The sequence below is a fragment of the Zootoca vivipara genome, chromosome 11 (genome assembly GCF_965207765.1).
Source record: "Zootoca vivipara chromosome 11, rZooViv2.hap1.1, whole genome shotgun sequence".
In the NCBI taxonomy this organism is placed as follows: Eukaryota; Metazoa; Chordata; class Lepidosauria; order Squamata; family Lacertidae; genus Zootoca; species Zootoca vivipara.
In genome coordinates this window covers 28392065-28414841 of record NC_142594.1, presented here as the reverse complement: position 1 = coordinate 28414841, position 22777 = coordinate 28392065, and the positions used below count along the sequence as shown (strand labels likewise).

Genomic DNA, 22777 nt, shown 5'->3' with positions numbered 1-22777 from the left:
AGTCGCCTTTCGCCGTAGAACTCGACGGGCAGCTGTTTAGGTTGCTACACCGGGAGCGGAGGGAGGCGCCTGAGCCAAAGGGAAAAAGAAGCCCCACAAAAACAAGCCGCGCTCCTTTCGCTTGGAGAAAAGGCTCGGGGGCGTGCGGTGAGTTTCGTGGGGAGCTGGGCGAGGAGGGAGGGCTGGGCAAGCGGGTGTTGCTAGCCTGGTGCTCGGAGGAGGGGGAGGTCGGGGCACCTTTGGGTGCGTGAGCGCGCGTGCGCGCACGGGTGGTTTTGTTTTTCTGCTTATGGCATCAGCTGCGCGTTCCGACGAGCAACTCTGGCCCAGAGTGGTGGGTGGGAGGGATCAAGGCCTGCACGCATCCTGGGATTCTCTCTCTGTGTGTGCGTGTGCGCGCAGGAATAAATAAATGCATCGCCAGTGGGGGCGATGGGGTAATCCATTGGGAATTTGGGCCGCCGTCCTAATACATATACTGTACAGCCTTTTCCTAGGTATCAGGTCCCTGCTTTGAGTGCAGATTTTTTTTGGGGGGGGGGGGCGAAAGAGAGGAAGGAGTTGTGCTGCTGCCCTGTCATTTCTGTCGGGGCCTCTGAGAGGGTTAGGTTTGGGGAGGCCTTGGAACCGGCGGCCCTTTCCTGGTGGCATTGCTGCTACGTCTTGCAACATACATGTAAAACACATTTAAAGAAATCCTGGGAAGTGTAGTGCTGGTAATAGTAGCTGTGCGAAGGTAAACTACAGTTCCCAGGATTCGAGGTGTGCGTGTGCCATTTATTCCGTTGCCTTATTGCCTTTCTTGCGTCTTTCTGGAGTTAAGCCTCAGCATTTCGGTGCCTAATTACCGTACGTTTACTTCCCATCGTCTGTTTGCCCTGGACGAGCAAGTGTGGGGTCCCAGCTTTTCTCTTGGGTCATTGGGTTGTTGTTTTTATTTTGATTATGTACTTTGTGGTTTTATATTCTGATTTTATCCTGTGAATCGCCCTGAGAGCTGCCGGTATATGGCAGTACTGTATATAAATTCAATTAATAATAATAATATATTGAGACAGGGTTTGTATATAGAGGGTGTCTGAAATCTAATGCCAACTAAAGCGCTTCTTGAGACAAGCATTTATATTGTAGGTAGATGTTAAGGGCTCCTGCCTGTGGTCCAGTAGATAAAGAAATGCTAAATCATTACTTCCTCTCTACTTCTTCTGTACAGTATTGAGGAAGAGTCTGCATTGCAGTTTCTCATTGCACAATAAATAAAATCTTTATTTTTTGGAATCAGGAACAAGCAACTAATAATTACTCACTCCCTACTAGAGTTGCAGAGAAGTGCATCAGTACAGGTGTGTTCGTAATTTGGGTGTGATGGGATACACCACAGCGGAAAAACCCACACGTGATTACAGCATTTTGTTGCTTCTCGTGAATTCAGATATGGTTCTGAAACCTGAGAATTGGAAATGGCTCTTCTTCTCCATAATATAATTACTCTGTGCCTTTGAGGCACTGTTGCTTTTTACTGTTCTTGCTTTGAATTGTATTGTTGTGAATCCCTTTTTAACTTTCTTTTGTCTTTCAGTGACCTCTGAAAGTTTTTTTAAAAAATAAAAGGGGTTAAGTGTGCTTAATGAATGAATTAAATAAAAAAAATCTGTTAAAATAATGATTAAGTGCTAAGTTGCTGCACAGTTTCAGTTTCATTGTATGGCAGTTTGGATTGCTTCTGTGATCCAAACCAAACTCTGTTACAGGCTTCTTTTAAGTAATGAGAAGTTCAGGCATCCCCAAACTGCGGCCCTCCAGATGTTTTGGCCTACAACTCCCATGATCCCTAGCTAACAGGACCAGTGGTCAGGGATGATGGGAATTGTAGTCCAAAACATCTGGAGGGCCGAAGTTTGGGGATGCCTGGAGAAGTTGGTAGCCATTGAGGAATATGGGAGAGGAGAATGATTGGAAAGTCACCCTCCTCTCATAGTTTGGCAACAGGAGACAGGTGAGCTCCAGGTCTAAATGAGTACCGGTAGCTTCTTGCTCACCTCATCTTGTTCCTCAGCAGCCTAGGCATATTAAATTACCCCATGAAATTCAGGACTATTCTGCTAATCTAAGATCTGAACTGGAATGCTACAGTGTTTGGGGAGAAGGCTTATTTTTGCTTCCCCTCATGGGGTTGAGGGATGCATGCCTCAATGATGTGCATCCCTGTTCTCTATTTTCACACCACTACAGTCATACCTCATGTTGCATCCGCTTCATGTTGCGTCTTTTCAGCTTGCGAACGCGGCAAACCCGGAAGTGTTTACTTCTGGGTTTCGCTGCACGCGCAGAAGCATCCTGCACACTTAACGCATGCACAGAGGTGCTCTATTGCGCATGTGCATAAGCGCTCTTATCACGCTTCATGCGTGCGCAGAAATGCCACTCTGGTTGCAGAATTTTCGAGGTGTAAACGGCACCCTGGAACGGATCTTGTCCGCAACCAGAGGTACCACTGTATTTCAATTCCAAGATACTTTAAACTGTTTAAAGATCTACCCCTTCCACGGCAGAAACAGCCCTCCTGTGAGTATATTATTTATTTGGATTTGAGAAAGAGCTTTTCCTGTAATAATAAACCTAAGGAAGCTGCCTTATACTGAATCAGACCATTGATTGACCTAGCTCAGTATTGTTTTCACTGATTTGCACTCAGAGTTTCAGGCAAGAGTTTCTTCTTATACCAAATTCATTGGTCCATTTAACCAGTATTGTCCCAAGATTTCAGGCAGGTATCTTTCTCAGCCCCATGTGGAATTGAGCCTGGGAAATTTTGAATGCAAAGTGCGTGCTTTACCACTGAACTATGGTCCTTCCCAAAGTTTGGGAACAAGAGCTGTTTTGAAGAAAATTTAAGCTCTAGCACCACATAATATGTTTTACTTATTTATTTAAATTATTTTATTTATTAAATTTCTTTACTCCCCTTCATCTGAGGAAAAACAGGGTGGTTTACAATATAAAATTATTTATAACCTACTCTTAATCGTTCACATAATTCCAGACTGAAGGACGTTAAAATGCAACAAAACAATCTTCATTTAAGTACAACTTAATGGAAAATTAGACAATATACTATCAACATAATACTACAGCTGCCAAACAAATGGTATCATTTTGGCCAAATGCTATGTGTTTAACCTGGTGTGCTAGCGGGTGTGGAATTAGTTTAGGTATTGAGTGAGCGGGTGTGTACTGAGCAAACTCTGTTTTTTAATGGATTTTTTATATTTGCTTTATGCTCCATATTATTTATATGCTATATTACATAATTTAATTCCCTCTTTAAAACGCTTTGCAATGAAAACAGCAGTAATTCCAGAGTTGGTATTTTTGAGAATAAATTGCTCATTATATGCATTGCTCTCTTCTCACTACTTATTTTTAAGCACAGGGCAACTTGAGTGACAAAAGCCCTACATGGGCAGGGACAACACACATGCACATAGAGCCCCCTGCTCTTTTCTGCCCTTCTGGCCTGTAGTTGCAGGATGTTGCAGCCTGTAAGCACTGCATTTTACAATTTTTAGACTCCTCCATACAAACTCAAGCGACTATTTTCTTTCTTAGGCAGCCCGGGAATGGGGGGGGGGGGGTGAGGAGCAGAAAAGAAACAGGACCCCTCTTTAATTCCTGAAAAGGGCAGTACAGTATGTGAAAAGCTGTGAGAGGATGGAAAGAGAAACAGAGAGCATGCTGGGAGCTGTAGTCCTGGATGCTCACTCTCCTGCTCAGCATCCTACTACATCTCCCATAAAGCCAGCCATTTTTGCAAAACAACCCCCTCCTCCGCCTCTCTTAGGAAACTCGTCTCCTGGGTCCCGAAGAGGGAGGGAGAAGCAACCTACCGGAGCCACTTTAATGTTTAGTTTTTTAATGGCGTGCGCCTTCCCTGATGTTGCAGCTTGCAAGCCGTGCAGCTAGGCTGGGCACCAGAGCCGTGTGTGTGTGTTCGTGTGACTTGCAGAAACGGGGAGAGCAGGGGCTCCCCTCTGGAGCTTCTTTCTGCCGGGCTACGTCACAGGGAGGGAGAAAATACCCGGGGGCCCCGCGCCCGCGTAGCACTCCCAAGGCATCGCGTTGCGTGGTGTGTTCGCGCGGCGACTGACCTGCAAATTGATTGCTTCACCCTCGCTGTTATCACTGAATAACTTAACAGCGGCTGCTTCTGGAGGGTCTTCCATGTGTCGTTTTTGCCCCTTCAGGTGAAGCGCCCATACCTGCAGGAGGAGGAGAAAGGCGGTGGAAGAGGAGGGAGCGCGGCCAGGGGACGCAGGTGAGGCAGGCTGAACCAAAAAGAAACTGCACACCTGCTGCCTTCTGGAGCGAGGCTGTTGGGGAAGGGGCAGGTGATAACAGAGGGAGGGAAGGGGCTCTGACCACAGACACACACCCTGCTGTTACCTGAGGGATGGGAAGCAGAAGGGAGGTGGGGGTTGACTGAGGAGCAGGAGGAGATTGTCCTCGTTTGCAGGGGTCAGGAGAGGGGTTTAATTTGCTTGAAATTTCCCCTTCTTGGCTACATCTTTTATTAAAAGATAGGGTGCTTTTTAAAGACATGCTATGGCATGCGTTTTTTGGTAGACTCAATCCCCCCCACTTTTTTTTAGTATGGTGCAAGTCCAACGCTTGCATGCTATTCTGCAACATTCCGGTTGGTCCTCCCAATAAAAGGTTTGCCCATTTTTGTGGATTTGGAAGGATTGTTCTTATGTGATAGCTACCTTTGCTTTTCAGATTTCTTTCCATCTTTAAGGTGCTACGGTTTTGTTTTTGCTGCAGCAGGCTTAACATTGCAGTCCTAGTCAGGTCTACACAGAAGTAACTGCGGATGAGTTTAGTAAGGCTTATTCCTCTTAGTTGCAGCCTAAAAGGGATCCACATCTAGAAGTTGTTGCACATTGTCCATCCTTGCTATATCCCATTTCCTTCCTTCACTCCATAATTGTTTCTTGAGTTAGGTCTTGGAGACATTTGGTGTCTACTGTTTACAAGGCCTTTGTCATCTTATGTATGCTTTGGATCTGGGAAGTTTAGAAATCTAAGATTCATCATAGAGCTTCTTACTTGTGTTTATATTACAGAGTATTAAATATTCCTCCCTCTTCTCAGAGGATGAGTGCTAAATAATGATTAGTAATTTGCAAGTGGTGGTTTGCATCAGCAGTCATTATGTATTACATATGCACTGAGATTATGACTTCGTTTGTATGTAAGTCATGTTCAGAGTAGACCTATTAAAATTAATGGATTTAAGCAGGTCATGAATAACTTACCTCCATTTTAAATGGGTTTCCTCTGAAAATGGCTTACATATAACTCTTGATCTCTTGTTTCTTTTCTAATGGGAAAGATGCTGTAGCCCTAGTCATTCATTGTTATTAATATCAAAAGGTGCAACAGAACTGCTGTTTTAATTTGGGTGTTGTGGAAATTATACTCATTTTCTCAAGTAGTTTTAATGAATAATTTTGTTTCTTGGGAAAATGCAGAAAGGGTTAAAATCCTGGTGACTATGACCTTTTGTGAATTCCATTTGTTTTGATAGGGGATGGGAACCCTCCCAGTAAGGAAATATTTACATATGTATAGCTAGGAAAAATCCCAGGCACCCCAAAATAAACTTTCTGTCACTGATTAGGACTCTGAATACTTGATTCTGAAAGAAATATATTATGAGCAGAGCTTAAACTAATTACTATAATTAGTTTGCATTAAATTATTAGGCATTAGGTTGCTGTGTAACTGTGTGTCCTACTTGCATTTTGGGACAGTTTGTTTTGTTTTTGTGGACCAGAGCAAACTGCTACAACTGTTTTTTAAATATTTGATTCAGCAGCACCTCTTCAGTATTACATAGGGTTGTCATAAAAAAGTGAAAATCACTTAGGAAAATCAACATTTCAGATATGGGCTGCCATAAGCCCACGTTTTCCTGGAAAATTTAGGCACTTTTCAAAAAATCTAACTAGACACCATTTTCAACAGACAAATCCTGGCTATGTCTGGGAAATTCCAGTCGTATGGCAGCCCTAGTATTACATAGTCTTAATATGCATGTTCTAAAGGATTTATTCCCAGGTTAACATGCACAGGAATACAGTCTTATAATAAAATTCATAGTTATTTTGATACAGTTTGATCTATCTATCTAAAATACAGTGGTCCAAGCCAAGCTAACCCTATCAGATACTGGCTTGCTCTGAGTTCCATTACTGCATAGTTTCACAATTCCTCTAGTCACACAGCAGTACCTGAATTGATGTTTATTTTTCATTTAAGTAGTTGTCTTATCACAGCTAGCACACTGTCCAAATGTCCAGTGTGATAACTGCCTGTTTTATCTTTAACTCAGCTGACTTTAAACCCTGACCCAGCAAGCCTTCCCATAGTCCAGGAAATTTTAGGCTGCAATCTGTACCCCAGCCGCTGGCTGGCAGAGCTGTATGAAGCGGCAAGGCCACCACTGTACCTGCAGGCCTGCCATGCACAGAAGAAGATATGTGGGTGCATATAGCCGCACCATCCTGGATCTGGCTCATGCCATCACATAGTAGTATAACTGGTTGGGATCCAAGGCATCCTGGGCCAGCTCAGCCCCACCTGTTCCCAGCCTCCTGGCCGACTCCCCACTCACAGTCAGCAGGAGGCCAGCTTAGCTAGGGGAGCTGGGTAGAGGGACCTCATTTCAAACTGCCCCCAGTCCCGTTCTGGGCTCCGTTATTCAAAGTTCTGCAAGTATAGCAGGGAAATGGAAAAGACATTGTTGGACTGCAGTTTCCATCAGCTCTAGCCAGCGTGGCCAGTGGTCAGGTTTGATCTGCTGCCGGTTCCCCATCCCTGAAGCAGAGTAAAGGCAAAGCAGGGATAGCCCATTCAGCTGAGAACACACGTAACATTGCTGTGGATTTCAATTCATCGTGCTGCTAAAAGCACAGGAGCCCTATCTTTAAAAGTTGGCAACCCTACATGTTTAGTGTTCTTACAGATGACTCTCTCGGAGACTGGAACAGCTGATTCCAGGATTTCAGATCAATATTTACATGTTCTGGTTTCTGGCTGTCAGGATGATTTGTGAGGAACAAGTGTAGGATTAGTGTATTGAGTGGTACACATGAGTAGCTTTGCAGCAACATATATAGTACTAAAATAAAACCAAGAGGTAGGTATTATGAAGAATGTATTCTCTATAACTAAAGATTCTGCACACAACTAGAAACTTGTGACATAATTCCCATAAATGAATGTATGGGTGGTGATTATTCTTGAAACAATGTAACTTTTTCCCCCAATCAGAAAAAGCAGGTGGTGATGATATATCACTTATATCCTGCTTATCTGACTGGGTTGCCCAAGCCACTCTGAGTGGCTTCCAACAGAATATAAAATAACACAACAAAACAGTACTAAACACCTCCTCAGTCTTTCACAGACATAATGCTGAACAACTGTTTGTTTTCCTTAATTGGGATTATGTGTTGCAACTGAATACTTCAACTGTGATGAAGAATTGGCTTGCAACCAAACCAGGATGGGAGACCACAGTGTCTGAGGTTTGCACATTATGGCTTGCATCAGTCATGGTTAAATATTACATCTGAACTGAGCCAGTCACGATTATGGCAGTTTGCCTCCTTTTCTAGGCTCCCTGCTAACAAGTTACAAGCAAGTCTCCCTGAATGTTTTCCTGGTGGGCAGTGGTTTATCTCAGCAAGCTGAACCATAGTTTTAGTGTTTTCATTTATTCAATTCAACAATATGTACCATAGCAGTCCCAGTTGTCTCTAAGCGGTGGACAGGGAATCCAATACAAAGAGACTACGAATGAGTTCATAGCTCTCCAAATGAAGCCTCCTATATATAAACAAATGCCTCCAGGGTCTAAAGTCTGCCTCTTAACTTTTCCTACCAGCAAGCATGGGGAAGTCTCTTTCAATGCCTTTACATGGATCTAAAGAAGATGGGGTTTCATCAACGGACAACATGAGGAAGGGATTAGTTCACTCAGAATCTCACAGTGAAGATGGAAGAAATGGAGATGTGTCACAGTTCCCATATGTTGAATTCACGGGTAGAGATAGCGTCACATGTCCAACGTGCCAGGGAACAGGGAGAATTCCACGTGGTATGTCTAAAATGCATGAAACAGTCTAAATGATAAAGTGCTAAATATGTTTTTGTCTTCCTCCTCTTCAAGTCCCTGTTAGTCCTTATGCTTATCTGTTGTAGAAAGTGTATGATGACCGAGTACTGATATGTTTTGCTGGCCTTTTTTGTACCTGAGAATACAGTGGTACCTCGACATACGAATGCTTTGACTTCCAAAGGTTTCGACTTACGAAGTCGACAACCCCGGAAGTCTTTTCGCCACGCGCGCAGTCCGCGCATGCTCAGAAGCGCAAAATCGCGTTTTGCGCATGCGCAGAATGGGCGCCTCGACACCTGAAAACCTCGACTTATGAAGAGCGCCACGGAACGGATCGTCTTCGTAAGTCGAGGTACCACTGTATTATTGAAAGACTTATGGTGGGATAACCTTGGATTTGGGTCCTTTGATTTTCTCTCTCGCTTTATTCACCAAATTCATAGAAAATCACATTGAACTTTTTAAACAATACTAATGTGATACCTTGCCAGTTTTCAGTTGCAGATATGGCAGGTGGGCATCCACAATGCAAGAAGGCAACCATCAGTCAACACAAGGCAAAACAAGCCATGGTTTAGTTTATTATCTGTGAGCAGGATTCTGGTTTCCTCAACAAAACATTGTTAAAGCAAACTACAGCTTAGTTTTTCATCCAGTCATGGTCCTTTTACCATTTTAAAGCTATTTTTTCCTCATTTTTAAATTTGGAAATGTTAGAACTTTTATCTGATGGCCTCTGTAGAGTTGTGCTTACTTGTTAAAGTTATGCTAATATGCAACTGGGAATCCCTTAAGATGGTGCTAGTATATTGTATAATGTAACTGGTAGCTAAAGCTAATGTTACTCAGTATACAGTAACATTTACATAAATATAAATTGCTTATATGTTGTTGTTGTTGTTGTTTAGTCGTTTAGTCGTGTCCGACTCTTCGTGACCCCATGGACCAGAGCACGCCAGGCACTCCTGTCTTGCACTGCCTCCCGCAGTTTGGTCAAACTCATGTTCGTAGCTTCGAGAACACTGTCCAACCATCTTGTCCTCTGACGTCCCCTTCTCCTAGTGCCCTCAATCTTTCCCAACATCAGGGTCTTTTACAAGGATTCTTCTCTTCTCATGAGGTGGCCAAAGTATTGGAGCCTCAGCTTCACGATCTGTCCTTCCAGGGAGCACTCAGGGCTGATTTCCTTAAGAATGGATAGGTTTGATCTTCTAGCAGTCCATGGGACTCTCAAGAGTCTCCTCCAGCACCATAATTCAAAAGCATCAATTCTTCGAATTGATTATATGTTAATAGGGGTAAATTCGAATTGCTTATATGTTAATAGGGGTAAATTCTAAACAATCCTATTGATACAGAAGGCTAAACTTAAAGCCTGCAGCAGAGTATGTTTTGAATGAAGTTTGAGGGGAAAACTATATGTAATAGCCTCCCCCCCCCCCAAATTTTGGTGTGACCTTATTCTTAGCAATTCTATACCCTTGGCCATACAGTGTGATTTTTTATTTTTTTACAGAAAGTGGCTTTTATGCTTTATACATTTAAAGTACCTAGGCCTGTACAATTATGTGTACAAATTTTGGTGTGACCTTATTCTTAGCAATTCTATACCCTTGGCCATACAGTGTGATTTTTTATTTTTTTACAGAAAGTGGCTTTTATGCTTTATACATTTAAAGTACCTAGGCCTGTACAATTATGTGTAACAGCATGTGAGCTGGCCTTGATTTAAACGTTTCTATATTCTTATTAAAGGGACCCAGGTGGCGCTGTGGTTAAACCACTGAGCCTAGTGCTTGCTGATCAGAAGGTCGGCGGTTCGAATCCCTGTGACGGGGTGAGCTCCCGTTGCTTGGTCCCAGCTCCTGCCAACCTAGCAGTTCGAAAGCACGTCAAAATGCAAGTAGATAAATAGGAACCGCTACAGCGGGAAGGTAAACGGCGTTTCCATGTGCTGCTCTGGTCTGCCAGAAGCGGCTTTGTCATGCTGGCCACATGACCTGGAAGCTATACGCTGGCTCCCTCGGCCAATAATGCGAGATGAGCGCGCAATCCCAGAGTCGGTCACGACTGGACCTAATGGTCAGGGGTCCCTTTACCTTTACCTTTTTATATTCTTATTAAGTGCCAGTAACTGGTTTTTATATCATTTTCAGTGAATTAAAATGAATATTCTCCTATTTTAAATGAAAACTCTCTAATATTCTCATTAATCGAGGATATTCTTGAGAATATTCTCCAAAAGATTATTATCGAGAATTTAACATCACTAGCCGTGCACGTATTTGTCATGCAACTACAGTCATGGAAAGTGGCACCAGTTGAATTTCTCATCATATTGTAGCAGTTCAAAGCACAAGAGCAAATAATTTTCTGACCTAATTGAGACAACACGTGCTTAGGTGATGGGAGCAGCTATGGCAGGCATTGGCAACCTTGGCTCTCCAGATGTTTTGGAACTACAACTCCCATGATGCCTGACCACTGGCCTTTTTAGCTAGGGTTCATGGGAGTTGTAGTTCCAAAACATCTGGAGAGCCAAGGTTGCCTATGACTGAGCTATGGTCTGTGATCTGCCATGCATGTCTTGTACTGGTGCAGTTTCAGGTACAGTGTAGCCCCTGCCATTTTTCAGCCTTACTTGCCATTTTATCTTTATTTCTTTTAACATATTTATTAGCTGCCCTTCCGCCCAAACTCTCATGGCAGTTCTCAAACTAAAACCACAATATAGTACACAATAAAAGCAAGGCAGAGCTAAATAAAATGGGAGCATAAAATGCATATAATCTAAAACTGCAAACCTCTGAAAGCCATGGACAAATAAAAAGGTTTTCACTTGGCACCAAAAAGAAAGCAGGTGCAAACAGGACTCCTCTTGGGGGAAGCCTTCAGAGGCACGATGCCACAGATGAAAAGGCAGCACAGAGCGAAGTGGCATGTCAAAAAACTCCAAACCAGTTTTCTTCTGAAACAAATTTCCTTCAAAGAAATTGCCTCTTGATAGTTTTATTGCACATTTTTCTTCAATTTAGTAGACTGCGAAAGGATTCAGTGCAGAGCTGTAGTACTGCAGACAAGTCATTTTTATCATCCTAGGATGCTACACGTTTTATTGATTCTTTTTAGCTGCATCGAACATGGGTGGAAACTCAAGATACTGAAGTTATGTTCTTATTTGTAGGTCAGGAAAATCAGCTTGTCGCCCTGATTCCATACAGTGATCAGAGACTGAGGCCAAGAAGAACGTAAGTTTTACAGAAGCTTACATGTGTTGTCCATGGATTATTCAAGCTGGGTTTGGTCTATCCAAATCTAGAATAAAAAGATGTAATGCTGATGCTGTTCACTATGTGGATTTTGAGTACTCGGGGATAATTTCCACCAACCTCATAAGCCATTTTTTGTGTGATGATAGGTGGCTGCTTTGCTAGAAGTGTTCTTGTGTACTATTGTCACAAAGTTCTATCAACACTGAAGCACTGTCGTGTTCCTTTGAGTGATTTTGAGGGGAGGTGCTTACTATGGTTCAGGTCACTGTAGTGTTCTCAAGGGCTTCAGTGAAGAACGCTGGCATCCAAGGTGGGCTCCTCCATCTGCCCCACTCTTTCTCGTTCATACTATTGGGTTTTCTCTGCCATTATATATAATAGAAATACTTTATTGTCACTGTACCACTTGTTTACAGTGAGATTAAATGAGCCCCCCCCCCAATCTCTCAGTGCTTGTTACACTCTGTGTGCTGTCGTATGACCAGCAACCCCGGAAGTCAGCTGCAATGTTGCTGTCTTCCATTCAGCAGCCTTACGGCCTATGGGTAGAAACTGTTCTTTAACCTGTTGGTGTGGCTTATTGTGCTGCTTTATGATTAAAAAGGTGCTGGCCAGGGTGTGAGTCATCCCTGAGAATGTTCCTTGCTCTTCTGAGGCAATCAATGGTCTCCCACGATAACATCTAGCGGACTCAGGGGACAGCCCACGATATTGTGTGCTGTTTTCACCACCCTCTGTAGAGACTCTGTCCATGGCTGTCAAACCAGCATACCACACCGTAATGCAGTATGAGAGAACACTTTCTATCGTGGATCAATATAAGGAAATCAATGTTGCTGTCCAACCTTGTTCTTTCGTAAGACCCTAAGGAAATGAAGTCTCTGTTGGGCCTTCCTAACCACCTGGGGTGTACTGACCTTCCAAGTTAGGTCTTCACTAAGATGGACTCCCAGGTATTTAAAGGAAGAGACTGTCTCCACACAGCCCCCCCCCCCCCATATACAACGGGACTAGCTCCCCTCTCTTCCTCCGAAAGTCCAACACCATCTCCTTTGTCTTGCCAATGTTTAGGTGCAGATTGTTCTCTGAGCACCATGTGGATACCTGTTTAACCTCCCCCCTTTACGCAGATTCGTCTCTGCCTGTAATTAAACCCATTACTGTATGGTGGTATCATCAGCAAACTTAATAATTGCAGTAGATGGGCCAGATGAAATGCAATCATATGTATACAACAAATACAGGTATGGAGTTAGCACGCATCCCTGTGGAGTGCCACTGCTGAGCTTCAGGGAGGTAGATGTAACAGGTCCAATCCTCACTCTTTGTGTCCGATCTCTCAGAAAGTCTTTAATCCAATTGCAGATGTTAGAAGAAAGGTCCAGCTCCCTTAACTTTCCAATATCTTCCTATATCTATATCTAAGATGCTTTGTCCAACTGTTAGAAATCATAGGATGGCTCAGATAAACCTAGCTCTGCCTTGACTGGGAAAATGCAGAACCATGTTGCAGTGGCTGTGCATAATGTTTTAATGTGCTGTGCATAAGACATAATGTCTAATGGCTGTGCATAATGATCTTGTGGGGAGGGCGATCTGGCCCTCAGAAGGCTTTGTTATTATGCTGGGTCTCTTTGCTCCCATACTTGCAGGATTTAGGTAGAATGGAGCCAAGCATTTGCGAAAAAGCATGTGTATACTACATGCTCTGTTCAATACGGCAACTTGCTTTAGAATGGGTGAATGGTGAAGGGCAAAGCAGGTTGGATGCAGCTTCTCCAAGAAGGTATTATATATATAGTGTGTGTATATATCTATGTATCTACTTTGGTAACCTGTCTCTTCTCTCTTTCCTGCAGAAAACTTTATGTTACTGCTTCTGTAATTGTATGCTTACTACTTTCTGGGCTGGCAGTATTTTTCTTATTTCCTCGATCAATTGATGTCGAATACATTGGAGTCAAGTCAGTATATGTCAGTTACGAAGCACAGAGGCGCATAATATACTTAAACATTACGGTATGTTCATTCTTAAGTTCTCTTTTGCTTCCTTCTGTGGTTGGCGTTTTACTGTATATGGATCGTTGAGATGCGGGTGACTTCTCTTTAATCTAGAATTTTAAAAATTTTCTCTTCTGTAGAACACATTGAACATCACAAACAACAATTATTATTCGGTGGAAGTTGAAAACATTACAGCGCAGGTGCAGTTTTCAAAGACTGTTATTGGGAAAGCACGGCTGAGCAATAACACTCACATTGGCCCGCTGGACATGAAACAAGTAAGTGTAGTTGACTTAATTCCATACAATATGGCTGAATGTGCAGCAGTCATCTCTTGTTTCACATTCTTTATCCTGATTTCCCTTTTTCTTTTTCAGATCGATTATATGGTGCCCACAGTTATACAAGATGAAATGAGCTACATGTTGTAAGTGGTTGGCTCTCTAGAGTACACTGACACACAAGAAGGGGAGCCACAGTGAAATATTGCTGGGTATCCTCAGCCCCTAGCTAGTAATTACAGTCGTACCTTGGTTGTTGAACGCCTTGGTACTCGGACGTTTTGGTTCCCGAACGCTGCAAACCCGGAAGTGAGTGTTTCGGTTTGTGGACGTTCTTTGGAACCTGAACGTCCAACGGGAGTTTCCGATTGGCTGCAGGAGCTTCCTGCAGCCAATCTGAAGCTGCACTTTGGTTTTTGGAACGGATTCCATTTGACTTCCAAGGTACAACTGTATGTCTACACTTGAAGGAAATTTGTCCAAGGAATAAAGCGTTCAGGTGGCATCACTCTGACTTTACCCCTCTTTAGCTGGGGCGAGGGTGGGTAGAGCATAGGAAAGAGAGCTTAACCTCTTGGTGTGCATTTGTCTAGAAATTACTGCTGGACAGCCCAGCAGAAATCAGAGAGAAGCACCTTCCTGTTCTACATCTGACCATTAGGCTCACTTACAGCTCCACCCCCTTCACCCTCCATTTTTTTCATTTTAACTGTTGAACATTCCTTGGGCAAACCTCCTTCAAGTATAGGCATAATTGCTAGATTCAGGTAGTCCTCATTCTCACATGAAGCTAAACCAGGCATCCCCAAACTGCGGCCCTCCAGATGTTTTGGCCTACAACTCCCATGATCCCTAGCTAACAGGATCAGTGGTATGGGAAGATGGGAATTGTAGTCCAAAACATCTGGAGGGCCGAAGTCTGGGGATGCCTGAGCTAAACTATGGCTTAGTACTGTATTACATAATTGAACCTGGTTGATAGAAAAGACTATGACCTGAATACAGAGACAACACACGTACAGTGGTACCTCGGGTTACAGACACTTCGGGTTACAAACTCCGCTAACCAGGAAGTGGTTGCTCCAGGTTAAGAACTTTGCCCCAGGATAAGAATGGAAATTGCACGCCAGCGGCAGCGGGAGGCCCCATTAGCGAAAGCACGCCTCAGGTTAAGAACCGTTTCAGGTTAAGAACGGACCTCTGGATCGAATTAAGTTCTTAACCCGAGGTACCACTGTACTTTTGTAACTCAAGAAAATACTTAATTTATTTAACGAACCTGGTTGAGCCTTGGGCTCATGCTCTTTGCCCCCCCACCCCAGGTAATGGTCACAAGGAGGAGATCGGAAGCTTTCATTTTTAACGAACTGTAGTATAGCATCCCGCCCCAAAACAGTTAGTCTTAACTATGGGTTCTTTGGAACCATCCATTTTTCTTTTCTCCCCTGGCGTGGCAGTGCTCATAGGAAAGCAACCTGAATTTCTCCCATTTTCTTCTATCACTCTGACTTCAAAATACTTTTTTTCATTTTGTTTGTGGAACAGCAGAAAAGTTTGGGAGATACATTTGTGTTCAGTTCAAGCCCCATTCCTGCCAGCAACCAATTTTTGTTAAGTACCTCGTTTTAGCTAAGCCCATTCCCAATTGAGCTAAGGGGAATCACTAGCTAGAATTAAGAACTTAACGTGTTTGTTTTAGCTTGCTAGCTTTTAATTATGCTTACATTACTTTTTTTTTCTTACAGTGATTTTTGCACCCTACCCTCTATCAAAGTGCACAACATAGTAGTCATGATGCAGTAAGTATATTTTGCATTTTCATTTACACAGAGCCCTAACTTTCTAAACTATGGGTTGTATCCAACATTCGTAGTACTCAAGAGTATTTTCTATTTGCCATTAAGGGGCACGGCCGACTTAGATCCATTAACTTCAGTGTGTCAACTGATTATAATTTTAGTTCCGGAGTGGGGAACCTCTGCTCCGTGGGCAAATTTTGACCCTCTGGGGGTTCCAGTTTGGCCAGTGAGCCATTTTTTCTAAAACCACATCTGCCTGTCAATCAACTGGTGTCACTCTGATGTGTGGGTGGCACCACTTCATTAGATGGTGTTAAATCATGCTCAGTTTGGATGTGCATGTTGGTTTCCCACAGTCAACGTAGCAGGATTTAACCCTTTGCTTATCAGCAAATGGTGTGTTCCATTAAGGGCAATGGTATGGGAGTGACCTCGATAAGAGGAGGCGTATGATAAGAGGACATTTTTTTTTTCTTTATCTCTCATTGAATATCATAAAAAATGACAGCAGCTAGGGTTTTTAAAATAATAATAATAAAATAGGATTTTTAAATTTAAATTAGATTTTTAAAATAAAATGCTTTTGGAGGAAAAATCTTTCTAAAGATAGTTTTCTATTTAAGTTACATTATAGTCCAAAGGCTATTCATCAGGAAATAAGGATTTGTTTTAAGTTTTTCATGTGTGCTAAATCTCAGTCTAAGTTTTTTTAAAGGAAAAACTTGTTTAACCACATCAGTTAACAAGCATGGATACGTATGCTATAATGTTTCTGTTTTAGTTAAATAAATTGTTTAAATTGTTACTAAGGAAATGATTATTTTTCTCCTTCCAATAAAGTACAGCGGAAAAGTTGTCCAAATATAAGCAGTTAACTTATTAAACCTCACAAGAATGTCATAATTTTTGGTCTATGTATTTCTAATAGTATAACCAAATCAGTAATTTTTGATATAACTGTTAAAAACTACTCTGAAAATTTATTATTCCCAAAATGAAACCTTCCTCTGGTTGTAAATATTAAGATGATACCAGCAAGAATGAGTCTGTAAAAAAAAAAGATTTAAATCAAGTCTTACTGACTAGTGATTTAAATCAATTTGATTTAAATCAAATCCACCTTGGTTTGTTGGAAGAGAAGGTTGTCAGTACATAAAAGAAATCTGAAGTCAGCCTACTGAGAGCCACAATTCCTGTTAAGAAAGCCTTGGCTGTTGCAATCCTGGGGCTTAAATCCTGCTCCGTTCAGCAGGATTTAACCCAAACCCCTGATCAGGAAGGTGTTTGCATTGAAGCCCTTGCTACTAAAGAAAAGGAATTTTCCTCCATTTTAGCAGCACCTTGCTGTGTGAGGTGCCTTGAGCTACAGCACTTAAATCACCATATCACGTCAGGTGATTGACAGGGTGGGCCCACCTGTCAAATTTGGTCCACAAGGCCAATCCTGATAAGTATCTACCTCACAGAGCCAAAATGGTTCCCTACTGGTAAATTAGTTAGTTGCAACTCAGTTGCTGTGTGACAACTGTTTCTTTATAAAACCAGAGTGTAGCACTTTATCAATCTCGTATCCTTCCCTTCCCTGCCCTGCCTACATATGTTTTATTGATGTTGATTTACTGGGCGCAGGACTGGAGTTTGGGGGATGAAACTAAAGGACTTGCATATTAAGTAAATGTTTGCATAGTGTGTTGTTGGTTGCACTAATAGGAAAAGCCCTGTCAAACAACCATAAGCTCAGAAAATCCTGTAACTGCGGAAGAAAGATATTTCTAATATGTTAGGTGGTACCAAAAATGGGTTGAATACACTATTATGGCATGGAGGAGCTAGCCAAATACATCAGTCTGGAGCTGTGAAAGATGTTGATCTTTCTTCCCTTGCTAAACCAAGGGTGTGCAGGCCCGATGTGGCCCAACAAGCCTTCCCCAGAGGCCCCACAGTCCCCCAACCCAACTTGGTGCCACCACCAGTGGATTTTTCATCTCAATACGGGTGCCCCACCAGCACGGTCATGATTGCGATCACCCCCTCTCTCCACTCACCTCCAAAAGCTGAGATAGCATATAATGTATAAACTCTTACTCGTTCTCTCTTCTCTGTCCCTTTTCTTTTTTCCTTTTAAGAGTGACCGTGACAACCTCTTACTTTGGTCACTCTGAACAAATATCTCAGGAGCGGTACCAGTATGTTGACTGCGGTGGAAACACAACTTACCAGCTGGGACAGTCAGAGTATCTAAATGTGCTGCAGCCGCCTCAGTAGAAGAAGCAGAGTTTCTGGCTGCAGGAGAAAAAAAAAGATTAATTCTTGGTTCTTTTACTACTCATCGAAGTTGAACTTTCATATCTAGTACTGCTTAAAGTACTAGATGGTTTGACTTGTATATAATTTAGCAGCCCTGAAGGCTTCTGTACTTTGGAGGCGTGAGCAGCAAAAGGTCAAACTGTATATATTCATGTTTGATAACTTTTCCCTTTCCACTCTAAATGTGTAAGTATTCTGTCAAATTGTTACTATGGGGGAGCGGGGAGGGGTGGCTGTTAAATCAGCAAATCTGTATTTTCCCTAAATGGAAACATGGGTACATGATGATAAAAGTCAGAGTGAAACCATATAATTGTATAAATTTTGCTGTGCTGCTAACAAGTATGTATTAGAAAGTAAACTAATAACACACCAATAGTATGACTAAGGTGATTTTTTTATATGAAGTTTGACCATATTGCAGCATTATAGAGGGTTACACATTTGCATTAATAACAATATGGCAGATTTCACTGTGTTGGAATTTTGATCTTAGACATTTTTATTATAGGCGAAGTGCTTATTACTGCTGTTTTTTCCACAAAACATAATTTGCTTGAAATGTTTGGGTATATTGAATATACGAATACCACTAGATTGCTGCATATTTGCAGAGCAATAGGTACAAAATGAAGACTAAAATGTATTAAAACGTGGTTTTGTTTTTAAAACCCCCAAAATAATACATGTGCTTCAAAGCTTCACTATAGAAATCTGAAATGAGTTTTTATGGGTTTTGTGTTTTCCATATCAATCAATATAAAGAGGTCAACATGCTTGTCTCGGAATGTGTTGTACATTTTAAGCTTAAGTTCACTTCATTGTCATTTGAGTAATACCATAACTAGACCTCTGACAGCTTGAAGTGAATGTAAAATATACCAATCAAAACTGATAATGTCTTGTAAAAATCAACCATGTTTTGACTTAAATCAAATTTGAGAATTGCCATAGGTCAAAGCAATTGCATTGTCTTAAAGGGCTCATGTTTGACTATCTTCTTACTGAACTGAATAGAGCAGACACTGAATGAATGGTGTAGTCCTAGTATGGTTTGACTTGCTAACACAGCATTTCTCAAACTTGGTTCCCCAGCTGTTGTTGGACTACAGCTCCCATCATCCCTAGCTAGTAGTGGTCAGGGATGATGGGAGTTGTAGTCTAGCAAACAGCTGTTGACATACTCCCATGTTCTTGTAATTTCGGAATGGAAGCAATTGCTATAGGAGACAGAATTGTTACAGTGGTAGGTTATCGGTCACCTTTCAGGAATTACTTCCTTTCTAATAACAACATGAGGTGCAACTGTTTTACAGTAGCTCCCATGTTATTCTGCTTATGTGTGGATAGGGCTTGTTGCATCCCAACTTGGACAACTGGTGAAAGGTGCTTCATTTTGTCATTGCTTTGTTGAGATAGATACATTTTCAACTTGCTGTATTCTCAGTTGTATAAGCTCTGTTTTGTTGGTTAAGGAATACTAAAACTCAGCTAAATTAGGCCCTGCTCATAAAATATGAGCTAATTACTAACAATTTGAAAACACTGGACTTGATCTAACCCAAGTAAAGCAAAGAACCATTGGTTTATATGCCCATTTTTTTGCTTACATATGTTTTCCATTTACAGATGTATATATAGACCTTGATATGACAGGATTTGTACAGCCACACTTGTAAATTCTTATATATTTCTTTTTAATGTTAATGGGGATAATGCACTTTGCTTGGGAACAATAACTGGTATGAGTTTGGATGTTGGAAAGAAAGAAAGAAAACCTACATGGGATTATGAATCCTGGGATTTCTCTGGTATAGAGGAATAAGTACATTGTCACAAATTGGCATACTGCCTTTGTATAGATAGAATTTTGCTGTTTAACATTTTTGGAATCACTTTGTTAACATAAGTGGGAAAACGTCTCATAGCAGGGTTTTTTTTAACATGCTTTCTGCTGTCAGTGGAGCCTCTATGAATAGCCTTATTAAAATCATGAAAATAAATAAATATTGGGCTATATTTGGCACCCTGAGTGAGGCCTTAAAAACCACGTCTTACTTAATATACAAACACAGTAGTATATTACAATTCTGAAGATTAATCTTTTCTTAATAAAAAATGTCTTAACCTTTTTGATCAAAATACAAAAAAAAACAATACAACAAATATAAGCAAAGGATAGGGAATATAACACTGTAAAATCACTTTTCCTAATGCGTTAATAATAGTTGTAGGTCTAAGAGATTTAAGAAATAAACTCTGGAGTGGTCAACGCCTCTTCCGTAATTCATTTATTTATTTGATGCATTTATATACTGCCTTTGTGCCAAGGCGCAACAAACGAATGGATTGAGGAAATTCTCTTGAGCTCTCTATAGTAAAAATAAAGCACAGTGATTGTTTTACACCCCTTAAAAGTTTTACATCCAGCAACCAGGCACTTGCGGTTTGGTGAAATGTAACTTTCGGCACTGCTCTTGCATTCCACCTCACTTGTTATATAACAAAACATAATTTTGAGAGCATTAATGTTTGGTTGGGGGTTTTTTGGTAGGCAGTATAGGCCTACACACCTGCTGGACTATTTTGTGACTTTATTCAGGCACCCATGCTTTGATGAAATTCATACGTCACCAATGTAATTAAACTTTTGGCATAGTCTATAAAGCGTAGGCCTCTCACAGTGATCTAGTTGAAACATGATTTAGAGCAGGCATCCCCAAACTTCGGCTCTCCAGATGTTTTGGACTACAATTCCCATCATCCCTGGCCACTGGTCCTGTTAGCTAGGGATCATGGGAGTTGTAGGCCAAAACATTTGGAGGGCCGCAGTTTGGGGATGCCTGATTTAGAGGTATATGAGGGGGCTGCTGTGAGATCCTGGGTTTTTTTTGTTTATAACCTTATCACAGAATAAACCACATTTCTGTTTGGATGTAACAGAAAACTCTGGTTTATTCAAAAACCAAAACTGGGTGCTTTCAATATTCTCTCCTTGCATGTTGGAGAACAGGGAGCCATAGATTCATCACAGCACTCCCTTATAATGCTAAACTGCAGTTTGCTCTCCTTTGGGCTAGCATTGTACTTTTCTGCCATGGGGCTTTGGGGAGAAGGAGGAGTTGACACGTATCTGAAGCAGTTTTTTTTTCAGAATAAAACAGCAACAGGGTTTATGAAAACAGGTTTAAAACTAATTCTATTGTGCAAACAGATTCAAAATGGTATTATTCATTGCTATCTTTCACATGTCTTTGAATGCCTTGTTTCTGGAAATTGTGATCGCTATGTAGGTATACAAAATGGCTGCTACAAATGGGGGGGGGAATCCCTTTTTATTTTTCTTGAGTATGGAGTGCAGTCGTATTTGCAGAACACCAGTGCCACATTTAGACTATCAGCTATAATTAGCGATTAAATGCCTACATGTCAATATTCTTGAATTTGTGCTTGTCATTTTAGCCGAATGTAAGGTAACTTGTGGCACATCTGTCATTGTGCTGCCATGTTTTTAGCTGGTAAAGGTAGGGCAGGCCCTACAATTTTTCTGTTCCTAACAATTTCTACATAAAACCGTGAAGCAGTAACCTGATGGACCTACTTACTACTCATTAATTAACCACTACTAGTGCTCATTATATAAAAAGGCAGATAATTTGTGTATAGAAATTCTAAAAGGTTATAACTATTTTTGTAATTTCAGAATTGTAATTGTTCCTGTAATTCTGCGTGGCAAACTTACCTGTATGCAGTGTTTTGAAGCATGATAAATAAAACTTCCCTATGCAGTTCTCTTATTTGAACATCCCTTTGGGGATCCTCTGATGTAACTTCAATAATTCGTATCTTCTTGCAATTTTTTATTGGAAGGGAATGACATTATATCATGAATTTGCATTCTTGCCAAGGGAATTGTTGAATTTTATGAGAAGAATGTCACAATGTAATCCTATAATATCTACTAAGAAGAAGGTCCCATTGAATTCATTAGGACTTCATCCCAGGTATGTGTGTACAGGATTTACGTTAGCTAGGAGTCCTATTGGTGTTGTCAGGTGTGGGGCAAGTAGAGGCTCTTCGGAATTAGGCCAGGTACGTCCCAACTCCCAAGAGACTGTGATCTGCTCCAATACTCCCAAGTATTTAAAAAATGGCAGTGATCTACCCATTGTCATTGGAGGAAGGAGGAGGGTGGGGTGGGGTGGGGTGGAAGTGGAGGATTGCCCAGAGTTGTAGAGCTTTTTTTGGGGGGGGGATGGTTGCCCACAGTTGTTAGGGAATGATTGCAAAGAGTTGTTGACTAACCAATAAACACGCCGCTAACCCAGGTGGCGCTGTGGTTAAACCACTGAGCCTAGGGCTTGCTGATCAGAAGGTCGGCGGTTTGAATCCCTGTGACGGGGTGAGCTCCTGTTGCTTGGTCCCAGCTCCTGCCAACCTAGCAGTTCGAAAGCACGTCAAAATGCAAGTAGATAAATAGGAACCGCTACAGCGGGAAGGTAAACGGCGTTTCCATGTGCTGCTCTGGTTTGCCAGAAGCGGCTTTGTCATGCTGGCCACATGACCTGGAAGCTATACGCCGGCTCCCTCGGCCAATAATGTGAGATGAGCGCGCAACCCGAGTCGGTCACGACTGGACCTAATGGTCAGGGGTCCCTTTACCTTTTAACAACAACATGCAAACTTGAAGAGCAAACAACAAACGATTGCACACAGGACGCGATGGAGGAGTGGAGTGAGGGGTGGGGGGGCGGAGACATTCCACATTTTAATACACCCAGCGATCGATAAGGATCCCATGGTCAACTGCGGTCGCCTGGGGATCTACCTGTCGATCGCGGTCAACAGGTTGGACATTTCTGCATTAGGCCATTGGTTGTCAACCAGTGCGTTGTGGCACCCTGGGGAGACTTGAGGAATGTTAAAGCA

General features: G+C 41.9%; 1 protein-coding gene across 2 annotated transcripts; it reads left to right on the top strand.

The window, feature by feature from the left end:
- TMEM106B (transmembrane protein 106B) lies at positions 1 to 21645 on the top strand. Of its 2 annotated transcripts, XM_035129480.3 has the most exons (9): positions 1 to 147; positions 4245 to 4315; positions 7952 to 8164; positions 11370 to 11433; positions 13317 to 13476; positions 13599 to 13739; positions 13839 to 13888; positions 15488 to 15541; positions 17668 to 21645. In XM_035129480.3, exons 3-9 carry the CDS (start codon positions 7957 to 7959, stop codon positions 17804 to 17806), a joined length of 816 nt encoding a protein of 271 aa, XP_034985371.1. In that variant the 5' UTR covers positions 1 to 147; positions 4245 to 4315; positions 7952 to 7956; the 3' UTR covers positions 17807 to 21645. The 2 variants fall into 2 exon arrangements, with proteins under 2 accessions (XP_034985371.1, XP_034985372.1); XM_035129481.3 differs by lacking the exon at positions 4245 to 4315.
- Positions 21646 to 22777: the final 1132 nt, after the last annotated feature.